General features: G+C 44.8%; 2 protein-coding genes across 4 annotated transcripts in view; both read right to left on the reverse strand.

Moving 5' to 3' along the window:
* Positions 1 to 1,458: 1,458 nt before the first annotated feature.
* Positions 1,459 to 23,780, reverse strand: part of VTI1B (vesicle transport through interaction with t-SNAREs 1B) — a 260,604-nt gene continuing 238,282 nt past the window's right edge. For all 3 annotated transcript variants that reach the window (XM_077465040.1, XM_077465041.1, XM_077465039.1), the window contains one exon: positions 1,459 to 1,692. In XM_077465040.1, the coding sequence (XP_077321166.1) occupies positions 1,606 to 1,692 (87 nt within the window). In that variant the 3' untranslated portion in view covers positions 1,459 to 1,605. The remainder of the gene's footprint in view (positions 1,693 to 23,780) is intronic.
* LOC143943396 (uncharacterized) lies at positions 1,699 to 4,947 on the reverse strand (the record flags this gene model as incomplete). Its single annotated transcript, XM_077465129.1, has 1 exon — positions 1,699 to 4,947. A coding segment is annotated over one exon (1,416 nt), but the record flags the coding sequence as incomplete, so codon positions are not given.

A 23,780-nucleotide genomic window follows, 5' to 3' on the forward strand; every position in this document is an offset into this window, starting at 1 on the left:
TATCAGTAGGCTGCTGCAGCTCACCAAGCTTCTGGAAACCTCTTCTGAAGCAAAGAAGAGAGGGTGTGTGTGTCCTGGTGTGGAGCACCACAAGGTTGATTATTAACAAGGGGTTATGCTGGGAAAGATGCCCAGTATCTTGAGGCACAGTGTGGAGGTCCCCCAGTGAGAGCAGGCACTATATAGGATCACTTCTATCCCCTGAAGATGTTCCTTGGCAAGCGGATTGGAAGGGGGGCCCAATCATGACATCATCGTGCTTTCTGCCCTGAGCGCGGTGATGCTATTTGTGTCGGTCTCAGTTTTAAACATTGTGAGTACTTTTTTGTGAATACACTTGTTTCTTAAAGTGGTATTACACGATGTGGCTAATTTTTTGTTTTCGCTCCATGGCACTAACATGTGAATGATGCTATGAGAAAGTGTGAGTCATTTCTGGTCATACTGGAACTGGACAGTGCTGGAGAGCAGTGATTAGTAACACTGTACATGCCTAGATGACCTCCTATTATCTAGAGGTCTGTTGCTTTAGGCAAGATGTCTGCGTGCAAGGAATGGGAGCACCAAATTAGTTTCACAAATATCATTTTTATGGTTTGGCATGAACTTTCATCCTATTTTTTAATCATCTATAATACATATTCAGGATTGATCTATCCATCTATTTCTGATACATTTTTATGTATTGTTTTTAATAGGAATTTATATTTTATTATGCAGGAAAATGTTATGCGAGGTAAAATTGTGTACTGGATTGTGAACATTTAAAAGGGATAGAGCTCCTATTTTTGGATTTTGGCCATATAGGATCTGCCTGCATGTTCTACAGGGTTTGACTCTAGATAACACTAAATGGAAGTTTAAGAGACCGTTTGTGTGTGATGTATGGCTGAGGCAAGTTTTTTTGGGTCCTTCACTTTCTTGTTTTTGCACATTAGGCCCCTTTCACGTATGCAAAGCATTCGTTTGATCAGTTCAGTCACGTTTTTTTCAAATAAAAATTGGATGAAGTTTCGATCAGTTTTTCATCCATTTTTACATCTGCCAGCTTTTTTGTCAGATCCCTTTTTTTTATAACGGAAGAAAAATAAGGTTTTGATCCGTTGCAAACAGATGCTGAAGGTAGCAGAAGTAAACAGATGATCATCAATTTACATCCGTTTTTCCATAGAGATGCATTGGATGTCCATTTTTTATTGTCAACGGATGGATGAAAAAAAAATGACACGTGGTCCGTATGTGTGAAAGGCGCCTAATTGTTTTGGTTGCTGCTAGAATGGGTTAACAGCAGGCTAGGATCAGAGCACACTATCAAAGCACCTATTTCACATTATTTGTTTATAAGAGATTATAACATTGTAACAACTTAAACATTTAGTATGTTAAGTAATGGGTTTAATTTGGTTTCAACAATACATTGCAATTATATGTCGTCATGAGAATGGACACTGGAAAATATATGTTTTCAGTAAATTTAATTTCTTTATGTTGGTCAAACTTTTCAGTACATTTCATATATAACAAAATCAGCAGATTTCTGGTTGGTGTATCTTAACTTTGGTCTTCGTTGGAAGAGTATCATTTGCAGCAAAGGGTCAGGTTTTCCTAAAAAACTTGTAATAAACCAATCCAGCAAGAATGGCAAGTTCCAAGATGATGATAATGGAAAGCAAAAGCTTGTTTGTCACAATTCTAGAAAGAAATACACAAGAAAGTTTAAAGAGCAAAATGTCCTCAAAGTCATTCTGTACAAACACTTTAACCACTTCATCCCCACAAGGCTTTACCCCCTTAATGACCAGGCCATTTTTTGCGCACTGCGTTACTTTAACTGACAATTGTGCAGTTGTGAGATGCTGTACTCAAATAACATTCATGTCCTTTTTTTTCCCCACAAAGCTTTCTTTTGGTGGTATTTGATCACCGCTGCGTTTTTTATTTTTTGTGCTATTAACAAAAAAATACTAACAATTTTGTAAAAAACAATAGTTTTTACTTTCTGCTTTAAAACATATCCAATAAAAAGAATATATAAAAACAATCAAATTATTTCATCAATTTAGGCCAATATGTATTCTGCTACATATTTTTGGTAAAAAAAAAATCCCAATAAGCATATATTTGGTTGGTTGGTGTAAAAGTTATAACGTCTACAAATTATGGCATAGATTTAGGGACTTTTTTCAATTTTTTTACTAGTAATGGCAGCGATCAGCAATTTTTAGTGGGACTGAAATTTCAGGGGACAAACCTGACATTAAGTGACATTTTTTGAGGGCCAGTGACACCAACACAGTGATCAGTGCTATAAAAAAAAAAAATGCACAGTCACTGTAAAAATGACACTGGCAGAGAAGGGGTTAACATCAGGGGCGATCAAAGGGTTAAGTGTGATCCTTGAGAGTGATTTCTGGTGGGGGATGGTTTAACTGGAGGAAGAGAGAGATCTGTGTTTCTGATTAGCAGGAAGACGAGATCTCTCTCTTTCTCTCTGACAGAACAGCGGTCTGCCTCTCCAGTGAACGATTGGTGTGTCCAATCAAAGCGGAAACGTGGCTCTGGCGGCACGCACACAGAAAAAACGCAAAAACAGAAATCACATACAGGTACGTGATTTTGCGCTTCAGGGACCCCCTGCCGCAATACATGTACATGGGCCGGTGTTCTGTCGAGAACAGTGGTGTAGTGGGTAGCACTCTCACCTAGCAATAAAAAGGGTCGCTGGTTCAAATCCTAACCACAACACTACCTGCCTGGAGTTTGCATGTTCTCCCTGTGCCTGCGTGGGTTTCCTCCGGGTACTCCAGTTTCCTCCCACACGCCAAAGACATGCTGGTAGGTGAATTGGCTTCTGTCCAAAATTGGCCCTAGTATATGAATGTGAGTTGGGGACCTTAGATTGTGGGCTCCTTGAGGGTAGGGACCAATGTGGTTGTGTGATGTATGTGTGGAGCGCTGCATAAATTAACGACGCTATATGGGTACCTTAAATAAATAGGGATAATTGTGGACATGCACCCATATGCACTCAGGTTGAACTAGATGGACTGGTGTCTTTATTCAACCTTACTATGTAAGTGCCCGCTATCTAGAAGTGCCCAGGACAAATGGCGGATACATCGTACGGAACAGCACAACAGCTGATTTTCTGATCAGCTGTTGTGACGGCGAGACAGCGCAAAATAGCCGACAGATTGTGCCCCGCGCTCCCATGGAGAGTTCATGTTGGTGAAGGGCTGATTATTACATGTTGTGGGCGGATTTATAAATGATGGGCAGTTGGGGGCAGAATTAGATGGTCAGTGCTACAAAACAAAAAACTTTTTATGCTTTAGCCAACTGAAGGGTGGGTTTTCTCTCGTGGCGAGTTCATGTCGGTGAGAGGTGGATTTTTACATGTTGTGGGTGGATTTATAAATGATGGGCAGTTGGGTACGGAATTAGATGGCCAGTGTTGCAAAAACTTTTTATGCTATTCTTCCTGGATGCTTGAGCAGCCTGACACACGGAGCCTCTGCTTACACAAATCTGTCAATGCACAGCTGGGAGGTCAAGGAAAATTATAGAACAATGTCTGTGTTCTCTCAGGACAGTGGGTACTGGGTCCCCCCGAGGGCAGAGCGCATGTGTGACCCGCATTGGGGTCACTGGTGGCTTAGAGAGAAGGAGAGGGCCCCTGGGTGGTCGGTGGAGAAGGAGAAGGAGGAGAGGGCCCCTGGGTGGTCGGTGGAGAAGGAGAAGGAGGAGAGGGCCCCTGGGTGGTCGGTGGAGAAGGAGAAGGAGGAGAGGGCCCCTGGGTGGTCGGTGGAGAAGGAGAAGGAGGAGAGGGCCCCTGGGTGGTCGGTGGAGAAGGAGAAGGAGGAGAGGGCCCCTGGGTGGTCGGTGGAGAAGGAGGAGAGGGCCCCTGGGTGGTCGGTGGAGAAGGAGGAGAGGGCCCCTGGGTGGTCGGTGGAGAAGGAGGAGAGGGCCCCTGGGTGGTCGGTGGAGAAGGAGGAGAGGGCCCCTGGGTGGTCGGTGGAGGAGGAGAGGACCCCTGGGTGGTCGGTGGAGGAGGAGAGGACCCCTGGGTGGTCGGTGGAGAAGGAGGAGAGGGCCCCTGGGAAGGAGAGGACCCCTGGGTGGTCGGTGGAGAAGGAGAGGACCCCTGGGTGGTCGGTGGAGAAGAAGGAGAGGACCCCTGGGTGGTCGGTTGAGAAGGAGGAGAGGGCCCCTGGGTGGTCGGAGAGAAGGAGGAGAGGGCCCCTGGGTGGTCGGTGGAGGAGGAGAGGACCCCTGGGTGGTCGGTGGAGGAGGAGAGGACCCCTGGGTGGTCGGTGGAGAAGGAGGAGAGGGCCCCTGGGAAGGAGAGGACCCCTGGGTGGTCGGTGGAGAAGGAGAGGACCCCTGGGTGGTCGGTGGAGAAGGAGAGGACCCCTGGGTGGTCGGTGGAGAAGAAGGAGAGGACCCCTGGGTGGTCGGTGGAGAAGAAGGAGAGGACCCCTGGGTGGTCGGTGGAGAAGAAGGAGAGGACCCCTGGGTGGTCGGTGGAGAAGAAGGAGAGGACCCCTGGGTGGTCGGTGGAGAAGAAGGAGAGGACCCCTGGGTGGTCGGTGGAGAAGAAGGAGAGGACCCCTGGGTGGTCGGTGGAGAAGGAGAGGACCCCTGGGTGGTCGGTGGAGAAGGAGAGGACCCCTGGATGGTCGGTGGAGAAGGAGAGCACCCCTGGGTGGTCGGTGGAGAAGGAGAGGACCCCTGGGTGGTCGGTGGAGAAGAAGGAGAGGGCCCCTGGGTGGACGGGGGAGAAGAAGTTGATGGATGTTTGGAGTAAGAGAGGGCCCCCAAGGTGAATGGGAGAGGAGGAAATGGCCCCCAGGGTGGTTGGCAAAGGAGTGGGCCCTTGGCTGGTGGAGAAGGAGATGGTCTCAGGGTTGGCCAAATCAGATAGAGCTGGTCCTTGGGTGGTTGGAGGAGGAGAGGGTGCTACCCTTCTCCCCTGGAGGACGGGGAAACCCCTCTCCCCTGGAGGACGTGGACACCCATCTTGCCTACAGACAGGAACCCCATCTCCCCTGGCACCGGGGACTCCATCTCACCTAGGGACCCCATCTTCCCTGGGGACCAGGACCCCTCTTCCCCTAAGAACAGGAACCTGATTACCCTGAGTGTGCTAACCTCACCACCCTGCCTGCCATGTGTCCTGTGTGAGGGCCCTCCTGTGACAGCCCTTATCAGGACTTCCCCCCCCACTGTGTGCTCCCCCCTACATGGATGTGCTCCTCCTCCATGACTGACCACTCTGTGTGCTTCCCCTACACAGGGGACCAGACTGTTTGCTCCCCCTACCTGTCTGCATACTCTGACCACCACCTGTATCCTGTGCACATGTTCTGACCACCTCCTATATCCTATCTGCACCCTCTAACCATCTCTTGTATCATGTCTGCAATCTTTGACTATCGCTTGTCTTTTCTCATGTCTGCAGTCTCTGAGGGGGGAGTCTGGAGAGGAATCAAGAGTCAGACGTGTATGGACTGTGAAGAGGAGACTATAAATTAAAACCAGAGCTGTCTAACAGCCCTACATGGTGCACCTGAAAGGAAGTCAGTGGCAGTGCTGTCAGGCCAGTCTGAGGAGGGGGTCACTGATATAATGGGGGAAGTAAATACAATAATGTAAGGGGCACTGATATAAATGTTTTTCCCTCTTCATCACAGTTCCCGGCATTCCCCTTTACATCGAAGTCTACAGGATTCCCCCTTGCAGTGCAAGGGAACTCAGATGTAAAGGAAAATGCTGCAGAGCATTATTTAAGGAGGGGTGCTCTGGTCACAAGAGACCACCTTATATCAGTGTCCACTGCATTCCCATTTACATCAGAGTTCCCACTTACATCAGGGTCTGCAGTCCACACACGTCTGACTCCTCCCGTGACCCCCCCATACCGGCAGCACTCTCACTTTTAACCACTGGGCACTTAAATCCCCTTCCTAACCAGACCAATTTTAAGCTTTCGGTGCTCTCACACTTTGAATGACAATTGCTCAGTCATGCAACACTGTACCCATATGAAAATGTTGTCCTTTTTTTTAACACAAATAGAGCTTTCTTTTGGTGGTATTTAATCAGCACTGGTTTTTTAATTTTTTGCGCTATCAAAAAAGACTGAACATTCGGTAAAAAAATTTTTATTGCAGAGTATGGGCAGAGTTATGGCACTGAGCAGCACTGTGGGCAATACCGATCCAGCCCACAGCGCTGCTACAAATGATCTCTCCCCCCCTCTCCCCTCGCAGTGTACAGATCGGTACAGAGAGGGGGAGGGAGGAACCGGCATCATGTCATGACGCCGGTTTGTTTACAAGCGATCGCTCCGTCATTTGATGGAGAAATCACATGGTAAACTGCCTCTACCAGCTGCCATTTACCGTGATCCCTGATGCGCCGGGTCTACCGGAACCGGCGGTCATGGATATTTCTGGGAGTGCACTCTGGGGGCGTGCGAGAGCAACATTCTGTGAGGACGTCCCACGGAAGCATCCAGGAAGAATAGCATAAAAAATTTTGTTTTGCAGCACTGGCCATCTAATTCCACACCAATTTCCCATCAGTTATAAATCTGCCCACGCCATGTAAAAATCCACCCCTCGCTGACATTAACCCGCCACAGGACCAAACCCACCCTTCAGTTGGCTAAAGCAAAAAAAGTTTTGCCACATATTCTAATTCTACATTTGTTGTGTAAACATGGAATGGTGTAAATTAAAAGTAGCAGTTTTTTTTTTAGCACAGGTCATAAAGTGCCAATTTGAGATCAGAAGCTATAAAAGTGTTAAAAGCTTCTTTAATTCAAGAATTAAATCACAAACATAACAGCTAAAACTGAAAAGGTTTCCGAATTTTCTGCTTTTAGAAACTGAGCTGTGGGAATGTAGCCGTGCAAGTTCAGCTCCTGCATGTCAGTCCCGATTTCGGCCACGACTTTAGAGACATTTCTGCAAGTTTCTGCACAGATGTCAATGTACATCACAGTCCGAAATAGCAAAAAGTAGTACAGAAACGATTTTTTGAAATCTGTGCGGTCCCGCAAATTCAGCATTGCATCGATTAGGATGGTACCATTGCCGGTAATTGCTGCCGATTTGACATGTCAATCGTACCAATGATGTGAACCAGGGCTAAAGAATATTTTTTAGGCTATTAACTTTTATTTTTCCTACACTATTGGAAAGGTTAAATATGTGTGACTGTGTAACAAACATAGAAAGGAGAGAATATAGCTCAGAATTGCACTTAAGTACAGAGTCTATGTGCTTCCTTTGGTGAGTAGAGTGGAAGTGAGGCCCGGGGTACAGACAGGCTGCAATACTCTGTATCCTCCTTTTGAATATGTACAGTATGTGCATTTTTTGCATTGTTAGTTGTGGATTTCCATTGGCTGGTTTACTAAAAAAGCTGCCAGTCTTACCTGTTCTACGCTCCTGAGCCAGATCTTTCCTTCTGGATGCAGCCAATCACAGAAGGGCACTTTCTTAAAGGGCTAGCGTGTGGATTGCTCAATGTTCTAGAAACGCATCCTCACACTAGCAGCCACCAGTTATTCAGTTTTTAGTGTCTTCAATGATTCCAGCCTTGTGTTCTTAGTGTGTTCCACCCTTGTGCTCCCAGTGTGCCCTAGCCTGCCTCCAACCATATCATCCTAGTGTCTTTCTTCACCTCTGTGTCTCCCTTTGCACTTTAGTCTGTTATGCTCTGCATCAGTGTGATCCCCTGTGAGTTTCAGACAGTGTTTTTATTAGCAGCCTATGGTTCCTGTTTGTGTCTCTGAGTATTCCTGTGCACTCTTGCTATTTTCTCTGTTACCTGCTGCCTTGTGTGTTCATTGCCCAGTGCTGCAAGGGAGTTTTCACCTGCTCTCAAGTTACAGCCTGCTCAGGTGTGTCAGAGTATGGAAACCCGAGTATCACCTGCAGCATAAACATCCCTACCTCTAGGAGCTTTGATGAAGACCAGACAGTACCATGTATTCTGCACCTCTGCCTTTTTCAGGGCTCTCACTGCTGTTAAGCGAGCAAGCATGCCAAACACTGTCTCCAAACAAGTGTTTCTCAACTCCAGTCCTCAAGGTGCCCCAACAGATCATGTTTTCAGGATTTCCCTCAGATGAAATGCCTGTGGTAATTACTAAGGCAGTGAAACTGATCAAATCACCCGTGCAAAATAATGCAAACCCTGAAAACATGACCTGTTGCTGCGCCTTGAGGACTGGAGTTGATAAACACTGCTCTAAACTGTGGCTTTCGCCACAATCTGCCCAGCTGCCATAACTAGACCTACTTAGACACTCTACCACTAGTGAGAGCAGATTCCCAAGTGGCAGAAGCTGGGAATCTTCACACTATAAATTGTGTAAAGATTCAATCGCAATTCACAATATTCATGTAAAAGCAAATTCCTGTTCACATTATAAACCCAATTATGTTTAGATAAAATAAGCAAAAAAAAAGAATTTGTGAAAATTCCTATCTTGAAGTACAGTACAGGCTAAAGGATTCTTAGACCTTAGCTTATGCCACTACCTTCAGGTGATGGACACTGACAAAAGCTTTGCTGGGACAGCCCCCTTATAACTCTGCCATTCTGAGAGACTCCATTTTTTTTCAGCAGTAAGATCACAGATGAAAGGAGGAACCGATGTACTGTACTCCAAGATATGGAATTTACAGGTACATCTAAATTCCTATTATCTTAAGCATATGATACAGGTCATAGAAATCTATTTTTAGATTTTTAGATTTCTGCAAGCAGTAAATGGAGGGGTAGGCAAGAGCCAATATATCAGCAACAGACCCACAGGAAAAACAAAAACAAATGGGGAGATTTACTAAAAGTGGTGCACAAAGAATCTGGTGCAGCTGTGCATATTAACAAATCAACTTATAACTTCAGCTTTTTCCATTAAACTTTGGCAATAAAACCTAGACGCTAAATGGAACCACGCATGTCTGCATCAGATTCTGTGTGCACCAGTTTTAGTAAATTTACCCCGAAGAGTCAACGGACCTTAACAAATAGTATAGTAGAAGCACCTTGAGGCTTGAAGGGCAAATTTGCAGAGACCCAAAGAATTGCCTGGAAAAATAGGATTTTTATAACAGCTTACCTTTAAAATCCTTTTCTTGGATACAGAGTCTAAGTAATAGCTTAATGGGTTGCGGACCACCTTCAGGTGTAAGGATGAGCTCAGGCGTGTTTGCATGGTCCACGTACAGAGCCCGTCAGGAAGTTGGCGCTGCGCTAATCACAGGCAGTGAGACATTGCCCCAATGCGCATCTACAGAGATCGGGCAATGTCTCACTGCTTGTGATTAGCGCAGCACCGAATTCCTGGCGGGCTCTGCACGTGGACCATTCGAACATGCCTGAGCTCATCCTTATTCAGGTGTTGACACTGATATACACAATGCAGGAAGTTCACTCCCCTATATAACCCCCCTCCTTCCAGGAGTACCTCAGTGTTTCTAGCAAAGCAATATACTTAAACCCCATAAAAGAGGGGAGGGACCTCTGTGTTCCATGATGCACTCCAAGAAAAGGATTTTACAAGTAAGCTGTTATAAAAATCAGATTTTCTTTATCATACATCATGGGACACAGAGTCTAATAACTTAATGGGACGTTCCACAGCAATGCTATTTGAGGGGAGGGAGAGACAACCCGTAGGGCACCCCCAACTTGGACTTGTACTGCTGCCTGCAGCACACTGCACCCGAAGGCAATATCCTCATACCTCCTTACATCCACTTGATAAAATTTAGTGAATGTATGCATTGAAGACCAAGTTGCGGCCTTGCAGATCTGAGCCATGGAGGCCTGGTGACGCGCTGCCCAAGAAGCACAAAGTGACCTGGTAGAGTGTGCCTTAACTTGAAATGGGGGAATCTTACCCTTTTAAATCATAAGCTTGGACTATAACTTGCCAAATCCACTTAGCGGCAGTAGATTTTGATGCTGCTGGTCTTTTCTTAGGATCCTCTGGCAGAATAAATAAGACATCAGTCTTACAAATCTGAGCAGTTGCCTTTAAATAGATCTTCACTGCTCTCACCACATCAAGACAATGTAGTGACTTTTCTTCCCTGGAACATGGTTTTGAATAAAAAAAAAAAAAAAAAAAAAAAAAAAAGATGGCAGGACAATATCTTGGTTCAGGTGAAAACCTGAATCTACTTTTGGCAAAAAGGCTGGACGAGGGCGTAACACCACTCTGTCCTCATGAATAATCAAAAATGGCTCTTTACAAGAAGGAGCAGCCAATTCCAAAACCCTCTTTGCTGACGATATAGCAACCAAAAATATCAGCTTCCTTGTCAGAAGGACTAAGGGAATATGCTGTATTGGTTCAAATGGCTGTTTTTGTAACACTGACAAAACTAAATTTAAGTCCCAAGGGCTCAAGGATGATTTAACTGGCGGTTTAATCCACATCACCCCTTGCATAAAACCCCAAGCTAAAGAACGCGTAGCAAGCGGTCTTTTAAATAGTACTCAGGGCCAACGTCATCTCTATGCCTAATTGTAGAAAGGCAAGAATTCTGCCTATGATATATCTTCGATGGTGCTAACCCTTGGATTCACACTAGGAAACATAAGCCTTCCAAACTGTATAATATATAGTTCTGGAAACTGGTTTCCTTGCATCAAAGTAGAGATAACTGACCCAGAAAGCCCACGTTTCTTCAGAATGTGGGCTTCAATAGCCAAGTCGTTAAATTTAGCATTTGTAAAGTAGGATGAAATATCGGCCCCTGTGAGAGCAGGTCTGGCCTTAGTGGGAGGGGCCATGGACCCTCCATTGCCATCTTTGCGATTTATGCGTACCATGACCTTCTGGGCCATGCTGGTGCTGCTAGAACTACCGGCTTTCTTTCCAGCTTGATCCTGAAAATAAGTCGTGGTAGCAACTGAATAGGAGGGAATGTATAGATCAGTGAGAACTGACCCACGGGGTTACCAGTGCACCTGTTCCGCATGCGAGTGGATGCCTTGTTCTGGACACAAAGTTGACTAACTTCATGTTGAATCTGGACGCTAGAAGAGCTACATCGGGAGTCCCCCATCTTTGGCAAACTGCCCAAAAAACATCAGGCTGAAGACTGCCGAGTTAGAATATGGTTCACCTCTCTCTGAACAGAGAGACTCTTGGTGCCCCCTTGGTGATTGATATAAGCCACAGCCGTGGCATTGTCTGATTGGATCCTGACATGACAATTTTTTTAACCCGGAGGTCCAGGTTTTCAGAGCCAGACACACTGCCGAATCTCTAGGATGTTGATGGGCAGGGCTCTTTCGAATCTTGACCACTGTCCCTGGGCAGTCGATTTTTCTAGTACTGCTCCCTAGCCTGAGAGGCTGGCATCTGTCATTACTACTTTCCAGATAATTGGTCAGAAGGGTTTTACTTTCAGCAGATTCAGGGTTAGTAACCACCAACTGAGACTTTGGAACACTCTTGGGGACAGCCGCATTGGCAAGTCCAAAGCATGGATCATTTTGTTCCAAGAAGACAGGATACCGTTTTGCAACAGTCTCGAATGGAACTGGGCATAGGGGACTGCTTTGAATGAAGCCACCAAAAACCTCATGCAACGGCGAATTAAGGGATTTCTTTTCGACCTGACCATCCGCACCAGCTCTCATATGGAGCTGATAGTTGCTGGGAGGCAAGAACCACTTCTTCTGAGCTGTGTCTATAATCAAGCCCAAATATTCCAGATTTCTTAGTGGTTTTAAGGAAGACTTCTCTAGTTTGGGAATCCAGGTAGCTGGTTGTAATGCGTACACCTTTCTCCAAGCGAGCCATTGACTGGTCTATTAACAACAGATCTTCTAGGTACGCCAAGACTATTATGCTCTGTACCCTTAACCTGGTTAGAGGTGGGGCCAGTACTTTTGTGAACACCCAGGGTGCTGTAGCTAGCCCGAAGGGCAAGGCTACAAACTGAAAGTGCTGTTCACAGAAACCTTTGGTGAGCGGGAAATATAGGGACATGCAGATATGCATCCCTGATATCAATGGACACCAGAAGTTATTTCCTTGTAGGATGGAAACTACTGACCTGAACGAGTCTATGCAAAAAGAGCAGATCTAGAGGAACCGATTTAGATTCTTAGATCTAAAACAGGTCTGACATCCCCATTTAGTTTTGGTACCATAAACATGTTTGAATAAAACCCCAAACCTTGCTCTTCTGTGGGGATCTGTATGATCACCCCCTGAGCCAATAATCGATCTAATGCTCGAAACAGATTTTTTTTCCCCTGGATCTTTGGGAATGTTTGAGCTCAGAAAACGAGACGTTGGAAACTCCAGAAATTCTAGTTTGTATTCTAGAGACTGAATTTCCCTTTGCCAGACTTCTGAGTAATGCAGAAGTCTCCCCCCCCCCTCTAGTGAGGGGGGGCGCCTCTTCATGATGAGGCTTTAGTATTCCGTTTTGCAGATTTCTGGGCCCCAGGTCTTCCTTTGAGCCTGGGCCTGACCCTGAGGTTTTCCTTGAGAGTCTGATGGCAGAGGCCGTCGCCACTGCCTAGAGGCGGATGCCCCTGGTGCAGGAGAAAAAGTCAGTTTAAATGAAGGATGTTTATATTTTCTTTTGTCTGGCAAAAAGAGTACTCTTCCCACTAGAAATCGTTTGGATGCATTTATCCAAATTATCGCCAAATAGTCGCTCCCCATGAAAGGGAAACCTAGCTAGAAGCTTTTTGCAAGGAGCTTCAGCTGACCAATTTTTTAACCTAAGGGTCCAACGCATGTGTACTAGCACAAGCGCAAGGCGAGATGCCTGGTGAATATAGTCCTTCATAACGTCTATGGCAAAACATAATGCCTTTGGTAGTTCAGCTAACTCACGGGCTTGTTGTGCAGGGAGCTCTTTAACCTCCCTGGCGGTATTCCCGGGTCTTGCTCGGGGTGAGATTTCAGTACCAAAACGGTATTCCTGAGCCAGACTCAGGATCGCATAGCAGGATCCATGTAGAGGTTTACGTACCTTGTACCCTGGATCCTGCGATGTCTCCCCGCTGTGATATGCGAGCCACCGTGTCTCGCTCAATCTGTCACAGTGCCGAGCTCCGTAACCTGCGAGCGTTGCGACGCAGAGTTGGAGTTCAGCACCAAATTCAAAAAGTAAAAAACACAGTATAGATACAGTATACTGTAATCTTACAGCACTGTATCAAATAATTGCACATCCCCTTTGTCCCTAGTGATTTGTCCAGTGTCCTGCATGCAGTTTTATATTATTTTATATTATAAATACTATTCTTTATGCCAGGAAATTGGAGATTGTCCAAAGCAACCAAAAAATGTCTGTTTACATCAAAAGTGCTTTTAGACCAGCTAGAAAACAGCGATAATAAAGTTAGAATCACTTGCAGAATTGAGCGATAGTGATTCGTGGGTAAACATTTCAGTGTTTTTGGATTTGATTAAAATATTGAATAATTTTTATTATTATTATATTATTTGTTATATATATATTTTTTTATTATAATTTATTATTTCGTATTTCAAATTTTATCATACTGGGGATGTCTATTAGACGCTTGTTTGGACGGATTTAACCACTTAAACCCCAGACCAATTTGCAGCCAAAGGACCAGGCCCCTTTTTGCGATTCGGCACTTCGTCGCTTTAACTGGCAATTGCGCGGTCGTGCGACGTGGCTCCCAAACAAAATTGGCGTCTTTTTTTCCTTTCTTACTTTCTTTTGGTGGTATTTGATCACCTCTGCGGTTTTTATTTTATGCTATAAACAAAAATAGAGCGCCAATTTTGAAAAAAATGCAATATTTTTTACTTTTTGCTATAATAAATATCAAAAATACCAAAAAATATATATAAAAAAAACCTTTTCCCTTAGTTTAGGCCGATACGTATTCTTCTGCATATTTTTGGTTAAAAAAAAAAAAAAAAAAAAAAAAAAAATCGCAAATTAACCACTTGAGGACTGCCGTATTGCCATTGTACGTCAGCACAATGGCACAGGCAGGCACAATCACGTACATCTACGTGATTGCCTTCCAGCGGGTGGGGGGTCCGATCGGACCCCCTCCCGCTGGTTACGGCGGTCCGATTCGGTCCAGGAGCGCTCCGTGATGAGGGGATGGCCGTTGGTTTTCGGCCACCCCCTCTGGATCGCTCCTGGCCAATGAGAAGCTTCCTCCCCTGTGTATTGTTTACACAGGAAGGAGGAAGTGATGTCATTCTCCTCGGGGCGGTCTTTTTGACCGGACTACGAGGAGAAGAGTAAAAGTAAGTCTGCACGAACACTACACTGACATGTAGGTACACACAGGCACACAAACCCCCCCCGATCGCCCCCCGATCCCCCCCCCGCCCCCCCTCCCCCCCCAGTCACAGTGTCACTGATTGCATTGATCATTTCTTTACTGATCAATGCATTCAGTGTCAGTTGTGACAGTAAAAACTGTCAGGACAGTTAGTGTTAGGTCCAGGGTAGCCCCCTATCACCCCCCAATAAAGATTTAACCCCCTGATTGCCCCTAGAGTTAACCCTTTCACCCCCTTTTGCCAGTGTCACTAAGCGATCGTTTTTCTGATCGCTGCATTAGTGTCGCTACAGTCGCTAGGTAGCTAGTTATTTTTTTAGGTTCACCGCCAGGTTTTTATATCGCTAGGTACCCCGATATACTACCCAATAATGTTTTTAACCCCCTGATTGCCGCTAGTTAACCCTTTCACCCCCTTTTGCCAGTGTCACTAAGCGATCGTTTTTCTGATCGCTGCATTAGTGTCGCTACAGTCGCTAGGTAGCTAGTTATTTTTTTAGGTTCACCGCCAGGTTTTTATAGCGCTAGGTACCCCGATATACTACCCAATAATGGTTTTAACCCCCTGATTTCCGCTAGTTAACCCTTTCACCCCCTTTTGCCAGTGTCACTAAGCGATAATTTTTCTGAACGCTGCATCAGTGTCGCTAGTGTCGCTAGGTAGCTAGTTAACTAGGCTCCCAAAAAGTCCCCCACATGTGGTATCCCCGTACTCGGGAGAAGCAGCAGAATTTATTTTGGGGTGTAATTTGACTTCTGCCCATAGCATGTGTGAGCAATATATCATTTAGTGACAACTTTGTGCAAAAAAAAAAAAGTTTGTAATATTCCCGCAACTTTTGGCAAAATATAAAATATTCCATGGACTCAACATGCCTCTCGGTAAATAGCTTGGGGTGTCTACTTTCCAAAATAGGGTCATTTGGGGGGGTTTTGTGCTATTTTTGGCATTTTATGGCCTTCGAAACTGTGATAGGTAGTGAGGAGTTAAATCAAAAATTTGCACCCTTAGAAATCCTGAAGGTGGTGATTGGTTTTCGGGGTGCCGTGCGCGACTAGACTCCCAAAAAGTCCCACACATGTGGTATCCCCGTACTCGGGAGAAGCAGCAGAATGTATTTTGGGGTGTCATTTCACATATAACCATGGCATGTGTGAGCAATATATCATTTAGTGACAACTTTTTGTAAAAAAAAATTTTTTTTTTTTTTTTGTCATTATTCAATCCCTTAGGACAAAAAAAAAAAATATTCAATGGGCTCAACATACCCATCAGCAATTTCCTTGGGGTGTCTACTTTCCAAAATGGGGTCATTTGGGGGGGATTTGTACTGCCCTGCCATTTTAGCACCTCAAGAAATGAGATCGGCAGTCATAAATTAAAAGCTGTGTAAATTCCAGAAAATGTACTCTAGTTTGTAGATGCTATAACTTTTGCGCAAACCAAAAAATATACGCTTATTGACATTTTTTTTACTAAAGACATGTGGCTGAATAAATTTTGCCCTCAATGTATGACTAAAATTTAGTTTATTCGATTTTTCTTATAACAAAAAGAAGAAAATATCTTTTTTTTTCAAAATTTTCGCTCTTTTTCCATTTATATCGCAAAAAAAAAAAATCGCAGAGGCAATCAAATACCATCAAAAGAAAGCTCTATTTGTGGGAAGAAAAGGACGCAAATTTCGTTTGGGTGCAATATTGCATGACCGCGCAATTACCAGTTAAAGCAGCGCAGTGCGAAATTGCAAAAAGACCTCTGGTCCTTAAGGTGTTTATTGGTCCGGAGCTGAAGTGGTTAAAGATTATTGATTGGTTTGCGCAAAAGTTATAGCGTTTACAAAATAGGGAATAGTTTTATAGAATTTTTATTAATATTTTTTTTACTAGTAATGGCGCCGATCAGCGATTTTTATTGTGACTGCGACATTATGGCGGACACATCAGACATTTTTGGGACCATTGTCATTTATACAGCAATCATTGCTATTTAAATGCATTGATTCCTGTGTAAATGACACTGGCAGTGAAGGAGTTAACCACTAGTGAGCAGTGTAGTGTTATGTATGACATTATGTGTTTTTTTTATTGTAGGGGGCGTGGTCTGGAATGTGACATCACTGATCGTCCTTCCCTATAAAAAGGGAAGAGATGATCGGTGACAGCCACACGGAAGCATGGGGAGAGGTTTGTTTACATAGACCTCTCCTCGTTCTTCAGCTCTGTGACCCGATCACGGGATACCACGGCAATTGGGTCCGCTGGTCCCGGTCACAGAGCACAGGACTGGGTCAGGAGCACGCCGCCGGCAGCGCACTCCCAACCCCCAGCTGGGCACTTAAAGAATCACGTACCGGTACGCGATTGTGCCCAGCCGTGCCATTCTGCCGACGTACATCGGCGTGAGGTGGTCCTTAAGTGAATTACTTCTAAGAATTACAGGCCTACAATATAAAATGCCAATTTTTCATGCAAAATAATGGTACCGCTTTCAGCACCTAAAATCTGAAATAATAATACCACCAGAGCATCTGTGAACTGGTCATTTAGGGACTGACAGATGCCTATTGCTGCGACTGCAGGTTGGGTAACAGTCCCTGCCAAGGAAAAAGAAGATTTTAATAGGAATTTCAACTTTTTATCTATTGGATCCTTAAGCATGTGTACATTGTCTACTGGACAAGTTATACTTTTAGTCACACTGGAAATGGCAGCGTCGACTGCTGGAACCTTCCACTTTTTGGTGAATTTTTCCTCCATGGGATAGAGAACTGAGAATCTCTTTGGAGGGAGAAAATGCTTATCCGAATGATCCCATTCAGTATAAATAAGCACTTCCAGTAATGCATGGACAGGAAACGCATGAAAAGGCTGTAAAGGTTTTAAAGACCCCAAGGAAGAAACCGGACTTTCAGTTAACTCTGTTGGGGGTAGCATGAAAGCAGAGCGAACCATTTCCATAAGGATTTGTACCTCAGATCGCGAAGCTGAATCAACAACTGTTGTTTCCTCCACAGAGGAATAATCAGCGTGTCTTTGCTCTGGATCGCCTGAAGGCAATACCTCATCCTGTCCCCACTGTTCCCTTGCTAAAGGGACTGAAGTGGGGAAGGGCGATCTAGCACGGTTCCTGTCCACTTGGATAGAGGATGCGATTAAAGCCGCTAACCTTCCTTCTAGGCCCCGCAGGACAGAGCAAAATGCATCTTCAGTCACGTATACAGGGACTGAAGTGTGAGAAGCAGTACCACCAATCGGTTCCAAAGGCTCACCATATCTGGTAGTTCCCAGCGCCTGGGGGTGGAACTTTAGGTGCTTTTGTGGTAACCTTGGAAGCCATAGTGCCAAGCACAAAAGCAGGGGCACTCTAATAAAAATTTACTATTTGCCGAGCAATAGTAGAAATAACAATGCAACAAAGATTAATCTGATGCTAAACACTACTTTCCTGTACTGGAAATGCCCGTGTACACCCCTCACATGCGCCAGTGTCTTGTGTGGCAGCTCTTCATTCAGCTGCTCTTGTAGAGACATTCTAGTCATGAGAGCGCTACTTTTAAAGATCTCAGGTGTAAGCCCGATTGCTCTGTGCTCCACGTGAACGATGAATCCCGCACACTGCACCGACTGCTGTGGGAAACATCCCTTCTACTGACCCGCCCTCCTCTTTCAAATTAACCTCAGCCCGACACACGTGGCATTCAGGTCTGAGACACAGACCCGAAGGAAGAAAGCAAGAAGACTGCAGCTGCTATGCAGCGTTACAGGCAGGAACAGAGGAATTTCTTATATAGAAGAAGCTGGCTTCCTTGCATTAAAGAATAATGCTAAAAGGCAGGTATACTTAAAGTGGTTCTGCACCTAAAAAAAAAAAAATATAAAAAGCCAGCAGCTACTAATATTGCAGCTGCTGACTTTTAATAAAATCACACTTACCTGTCCCATGCCGAACGATCGCTCGTCTCGTTGCTGCCCCCGCCGCCATCCTCTGTCAGGGAATCGGGAAGTGAAGCATTGCGGCTTCACTGCCCACCTCCCTACTGCGCATGCGCGTCTCTTCTGGTCCCCTGCTGTGTCCTGGGAACTGTGCGTTTCCCAGAACACAACGGGGGGGGGGGGGGGGGGGGTGGGGGTGGGTGTCTGCGGCGGTCTGCCCGGAAGTGGGTGCGGATACCTGGATTATCCAGGTAACTGCTGCACCCCCCTCCCCCCTGAAAGGTGCCGATTGTGGCACCGGAGGAGGGTGGGGGGGATCAGATTAGCAGAACTTCCCCTTTAGGGTGAAGAACCGCTTTAAAACTATTTGTATAAGAAAGCCGCCTGGAAGGAGGGGGGGGTTAAGTGTGTAACAGCCTTTAGTGCCGTCACACCCTGAATAATCTGCTCAAACATCTTCTGCATACAGATAGGATGCAATATACCTTGTGGAGTATACATAATGTACCCCCAGCTGTCTCCCCACCCCCCCCCCACCCGATACAGGGACACACCATGCTGTTGTAGCTGGACACAGGGCTGCTAAAAAGGGAAATGTGTATCTTTTAAGGCATTACAATGTTTAAAATATGGAAGAGAGGGCATAGGTGAACTTTTTACATTTCCTAAGCTTCTTCCCTTACCTTATCCTTGCTGCAGGATACTGCTGAAACAGACAGATTAAAAACTTCACCCATCACGACGGGCTGCCTTAGTAAACCACGAAAGACTGGGTTCTCTTAATTGGAGTTCCACTCCTTTGGACCTGTATAGCACCCCTCAGGACAACTTTAGGTAATGTAGAAAGACCAAAAAGAGTCCTGGTTCCTAGGGTCCAGCCCTCAAAGAGAAGTGGTTACAGGCAAAACCTCATTTTGAGGCTGGGTACCATCCTGTGGCCTTAGTGGCGTGGATGGATCCGGTTGTGGAGGTTTTTTAACCGCTTCCCGACCACCTCACAGCGATATACGTTGGCAGAAGGGCACGTACAGGCAAAATCACGTATCTCTACGTTGGCCTTTAAGAGGTGGCGAGGGCAGGACCGCAGAAGCTCCGCGATTTTGGTCGCGGGCCCCGCGGACGCGATCGCCACGGGGATACCAGCGATCACCTCACGGAGAGAAAGAATGGGGGGGTGCCGATGTAAACAGCATTTCCCCATTCTGCCTAGCAAGAAGCGACACTGCTCTCTGCTCCCTGTGATTGGGGCAGAGATCAGTGATCTGTAAAACACAGCCACGCCCCCCACAGTTAGCAACATGCCCCTAGGACACACTTAACCCCTACACTGCCACCTAGTGGTTAACCCCTTAAGCCATTTGTATAGCACTGATTTCTGTATAAATGACAATGGTCCCAAAAATATCTCAATAAAGTCCAATGTGTCCGCCATAATGTCACAGTCACGATAAAAATCGCTGATCGCTGCCATTTAAAAAAATATATATATTAAAAAAAATGCCATAAAATTATCCCCTATTTTGTAAACACTATAACTTTTGCGCAAACCAATCAATCGCTTATTGCCATTTTTTTTTTACCAAAAATATGTAGAAGAATACGTATCGGCCTAAACTGAGGAAAAAAAAAGTATTTTTTATAAATTTTTGGGGAATATTTATTATAGCAAAAAGTAAAAAATAATGCGTTTTTTTCAAAATTGTTGTTTTTTTGTTTATAGGGCAAAAAATAAAAAGCTCTATTTGTGAGAAAAAAAGGACGTCAATTTTGTTTGGGAGCCACATCGCACGACTGCGCAATTGTCAGTTAAAGAGATGCAGTGCCGAATCGCAAAAAGTGCTCTGGTCAGGAAGGGGGTAAATTCTTCCGGGGCTGAAGTGGTTAAATCCAGCATCCTGCTGGAGCTCCTTAGAGCACATCTTCACTCGTGAACAACACCTTAGACACTGGCAAAAAAACTGAAGTACACCTGGAAGGAGGAGGGGTTATAAGAGGGATTATATAGGGGAAAGAACTTCCTGTATTGGGTATACCAGTGTCAACACCTGAAGGTGGCGCATAACCCATTGAGTTACTACTTAGACTCTGTGTCTCATGATGTACGATAAAAAAAAAAAAGGGGGGTTTAGAAAACATGAACAGAGGATCCAGTGGTGGTTCTGCTACCTATTAAAATATGGATGCCTGAAGAGAGGGAAAAAAAACACAACACACAAGAACCTTGGTACTTTCAGGAGAACGGGCTCAGGTGGGGAAAGAGGGACTTTTCCCTGACAGCATAAGCCATAAAAGAGGCAATTGACCACCCAGAAAGGTGGAAAAGGAGGGCGGAAACTCACATGGGGACCTCTCTGCAAGGATTCAGTCCTGAAGGAAAGCTGTGGAAGAAAGGTCCTGAGCAAACCCATCAAGAGAAGTGAAAACATTTTGGACATGCCTTCAAAGCAGGACATAGGAAGGAGCGATTAGAAGAGTACCAAGAAAGCAAGAAAAAACGGCTTCCAAAATGTTGTGTCCACGTAGTAGGAGAAAATAAATGGGCTATCAAAAAGAAATTCAGGGGGAACAAAGGGAGAACTATGCCTGAGAAGGGCAACAGAGAGACAAACGTTCAGTTCTTACAGAAAATATTTTAAGCTCTTTATGCCACCTGGTTCTGCAAATAAAAAGTAAAAAAAAAAAAAAAATCTGACAAATTGAAAACTTTCATACACAATCCCCTATACTGATCAAGAGGAAGGCAACAAAAAAAACAATAAAAGAAAGGTCCAATAAAGGATGAGGTTGGTAACTGTTGAATATCAATGAAAGAGATGTTAAGAGATCAATCCCTTAGGGGACTTTCACACTGAGGTGCTGAGGAGTTGGTGGTGAGGCGCTGGGGTGTCGTAGTAAAGCGCCACTATTTTCAGCGGCACTTTACCATTGTTTTAGTGGTGCTTTTCAGCCGATAGCGGGACACTTAACCCCCGCTAGTGGCCGAAAAAGGGTTAAAAGCGCTGATGCAGCGACGCTGCCCATTGATTTCAATGGGCAGGGACGCTTTATATACCGCTTCTAAAGCGCCTCAAAGATGTTTTTTTTTAGCATCCTGCCAGCGCACCGCTCCATTGAGAAAGCATTTCACATGAGAGTGACAGGAGAGGTTCTTTACAGGCGCTATTTTTAGCGCTATAGCACCTGTAAAGTGCCTCAGTATGAAAGTAGCCTTACTATCAGCCTTACTGAGTCAGAGACCTTGCTTTGTATTCCATGTACTTCTTATACCAAAAAGTTCAAATAAACAATTTGAAAATGAAAAGGGTTATGTTTTTATGAACAAACATGATATTGCTTTTTAAGCCCTGGTTCACACTAGTGACAGTTCAAAGCCGCATGACAAGTCGCACCCCACGAGCGGCAATGGAATCATTTGAGTCGCAGCAACATTAAAAAAGGTTCCTGCCCTATTTTTGTGCAATTTCACACATGAAATTACACTCAATTGGCTTTGAGGTCGTGCTAAAGTAGCGTGACTTCAAAGCCGCACTGGTGTGAATTAGGTCTTATAAATCATTGGTACGATTTCATATTAAATATATAAAATTTGGTCTCTGAACTGATAACCTTTTAGGCTCCTTTCCCAATAGTAGCAGAAAGCAACCACCCTGAAAAGCACTCTTTACCCCCCCCCCCCCCCCAAAACAAAATTACCATCAGCCACCACTGTGTGTGGAAAGGAGCCTTCACCCTTTCGCTGGCAGGTTACATAGTTAGGTGAAAAAACAAAACAAAAAAAAAGACAAAAGTCAATTTAGTTCAACCAAAAATATAAATTAAAAAAATTATAGCAAACAATCCCATATATCCAAACTTATACCCACAGTTGATCCAGAGGAAGGTGAAAAATACCAGCAAAACATGATCCAATTTGCTATAGCAGGGGAAAAAGATCCTTCCTGATCCCCAAGAGGCAATCGGATTTTCCCTGGATCAACTTTATCTATAAAATGTCAGTACCCAGTTATATTGTGTGCATGTAGGAAAGAATCCAGGCCCTTCTTTAACCACTTAAGGACCGCCTCATGCCGATATACGTTGCCAGAATGGCACGGCTGGGCACAATCACGTACCGGTACGTGATACTTTAAGTGCCCAGCCGTGGGCCGGGAGCGCGCCGCCGGCGGCGCGCTCCCGACGCGGTCCTTTGCTCGGAGACCGTGGTCGTGGGACCAGCGGACCCGATTGCCACTGGTGTCCCGCGATCGGGTCACAGAGCTGAAGAACGAGGAGAGGTCTGTGTAAACAAACCTCTCCCCATGCTTCCCTGTGTGGCTGTCACTGATCATCTCTTCCCTTTTATAGGGAAGGACGATCAGTGATGTCACATGCCTGGCCACGCCCCCTACAATAAAAAAACACACATAACGTCATACATAACACTACACTGCCCCCTAGTGGTTAACTCTTCACTGCCAGTGTCATTTACACAGGAATCAATGCATTTAAATAGCAATGATTGCTGTATAAATGACAATGGTCCCATAAATGTGTCAAAAATGTCCGCCATAATGTCGCAGTCACAATAAAAATCACTGATCGCCGCCATTACTAGTAAAAAAAAAAAAATATTTATAAAAATGCTATAAAACTATCCCCCATTTTGTAAACGCTATTTTGCGCAAACCAATCAATGATCTTTAATTGCAATTTTTTTTTACCAAAAATATGTAGAAGAATACATATCGGTCTAAACTGAGGAAAAAAAAAATTTTATATGCTTTTTTGGGGATATTTTATATAGCAAAAAGTAAAAAATATTGCATTTTTTTCACAATTGTCGCTCTATTTTTGTTTATAGCGCAAAAAATAAAAACCGTAGAGGTGATCAAATACCACCAAAAGAAAGCTCTATTTATTGGAAAAAAAGGATGCCAATTTTGTTTGGGAGCCACGTCGCACGACTGCGCAATTGTCAGTTAGAGCAAAATCGCAAAAAGGGGCCTGGTCCTTTGGCTGCAAATTGGTCCAGGGCTTAAGTGGTTAAGCAATCTACTGAGCTGGCCAGAACCACCTCTGGAGGGAGTCTATTCCACATTTTCACAACGCTTACTGTGAAGAAAGCTTTCCGTATTTGGAGATGAAATCTCTTTTCCTCCAAGCGTAAAGAGTGCCCCCTTGTCCTCTGTGTTGACTGTAAAGTGAATAACTCAACACCAAGTTCACTATATGGATCCCTTATATATTTATACATGTTGATTACATCCCCCCCATAATCTCCTCTTCTCAAGAGTTCAGTTCCTCTAATCCCCATAGCTGTTCTCCTTTATCAGTTTAGTTGGCCTTCTCTGCACTCTATTTCCCGAACCAGTGCCCAAAACTGAACTGCATATTCTAGATGAGGTCTTATTAATGATTTGCACAGGGATAAAATTATATCTCTCCCTTTACTGTCTATGCCTCTCTTAATCTCTTGGCGTCGGTGCCTCCCAGCCCTTTAATATATTTAAGATGCCGGGAGGTGGAGCAGGGTT

This window comes from Lithobates pipiens, unplaced genomic scaffold (assembly GCF_037356315.1).
Source record: "Lithobates pipiens isolate NorthernLeopardFrog02 unplaced genomic scaffold, aLitPip1_a1.2 Scaffold_30, whole genome shotgun sequence".
NCBI lineage: Eukaryota > Metazoa > Chordata > Amphibia > Anura > Ranidae > Lithobates > Lithobates pipiens.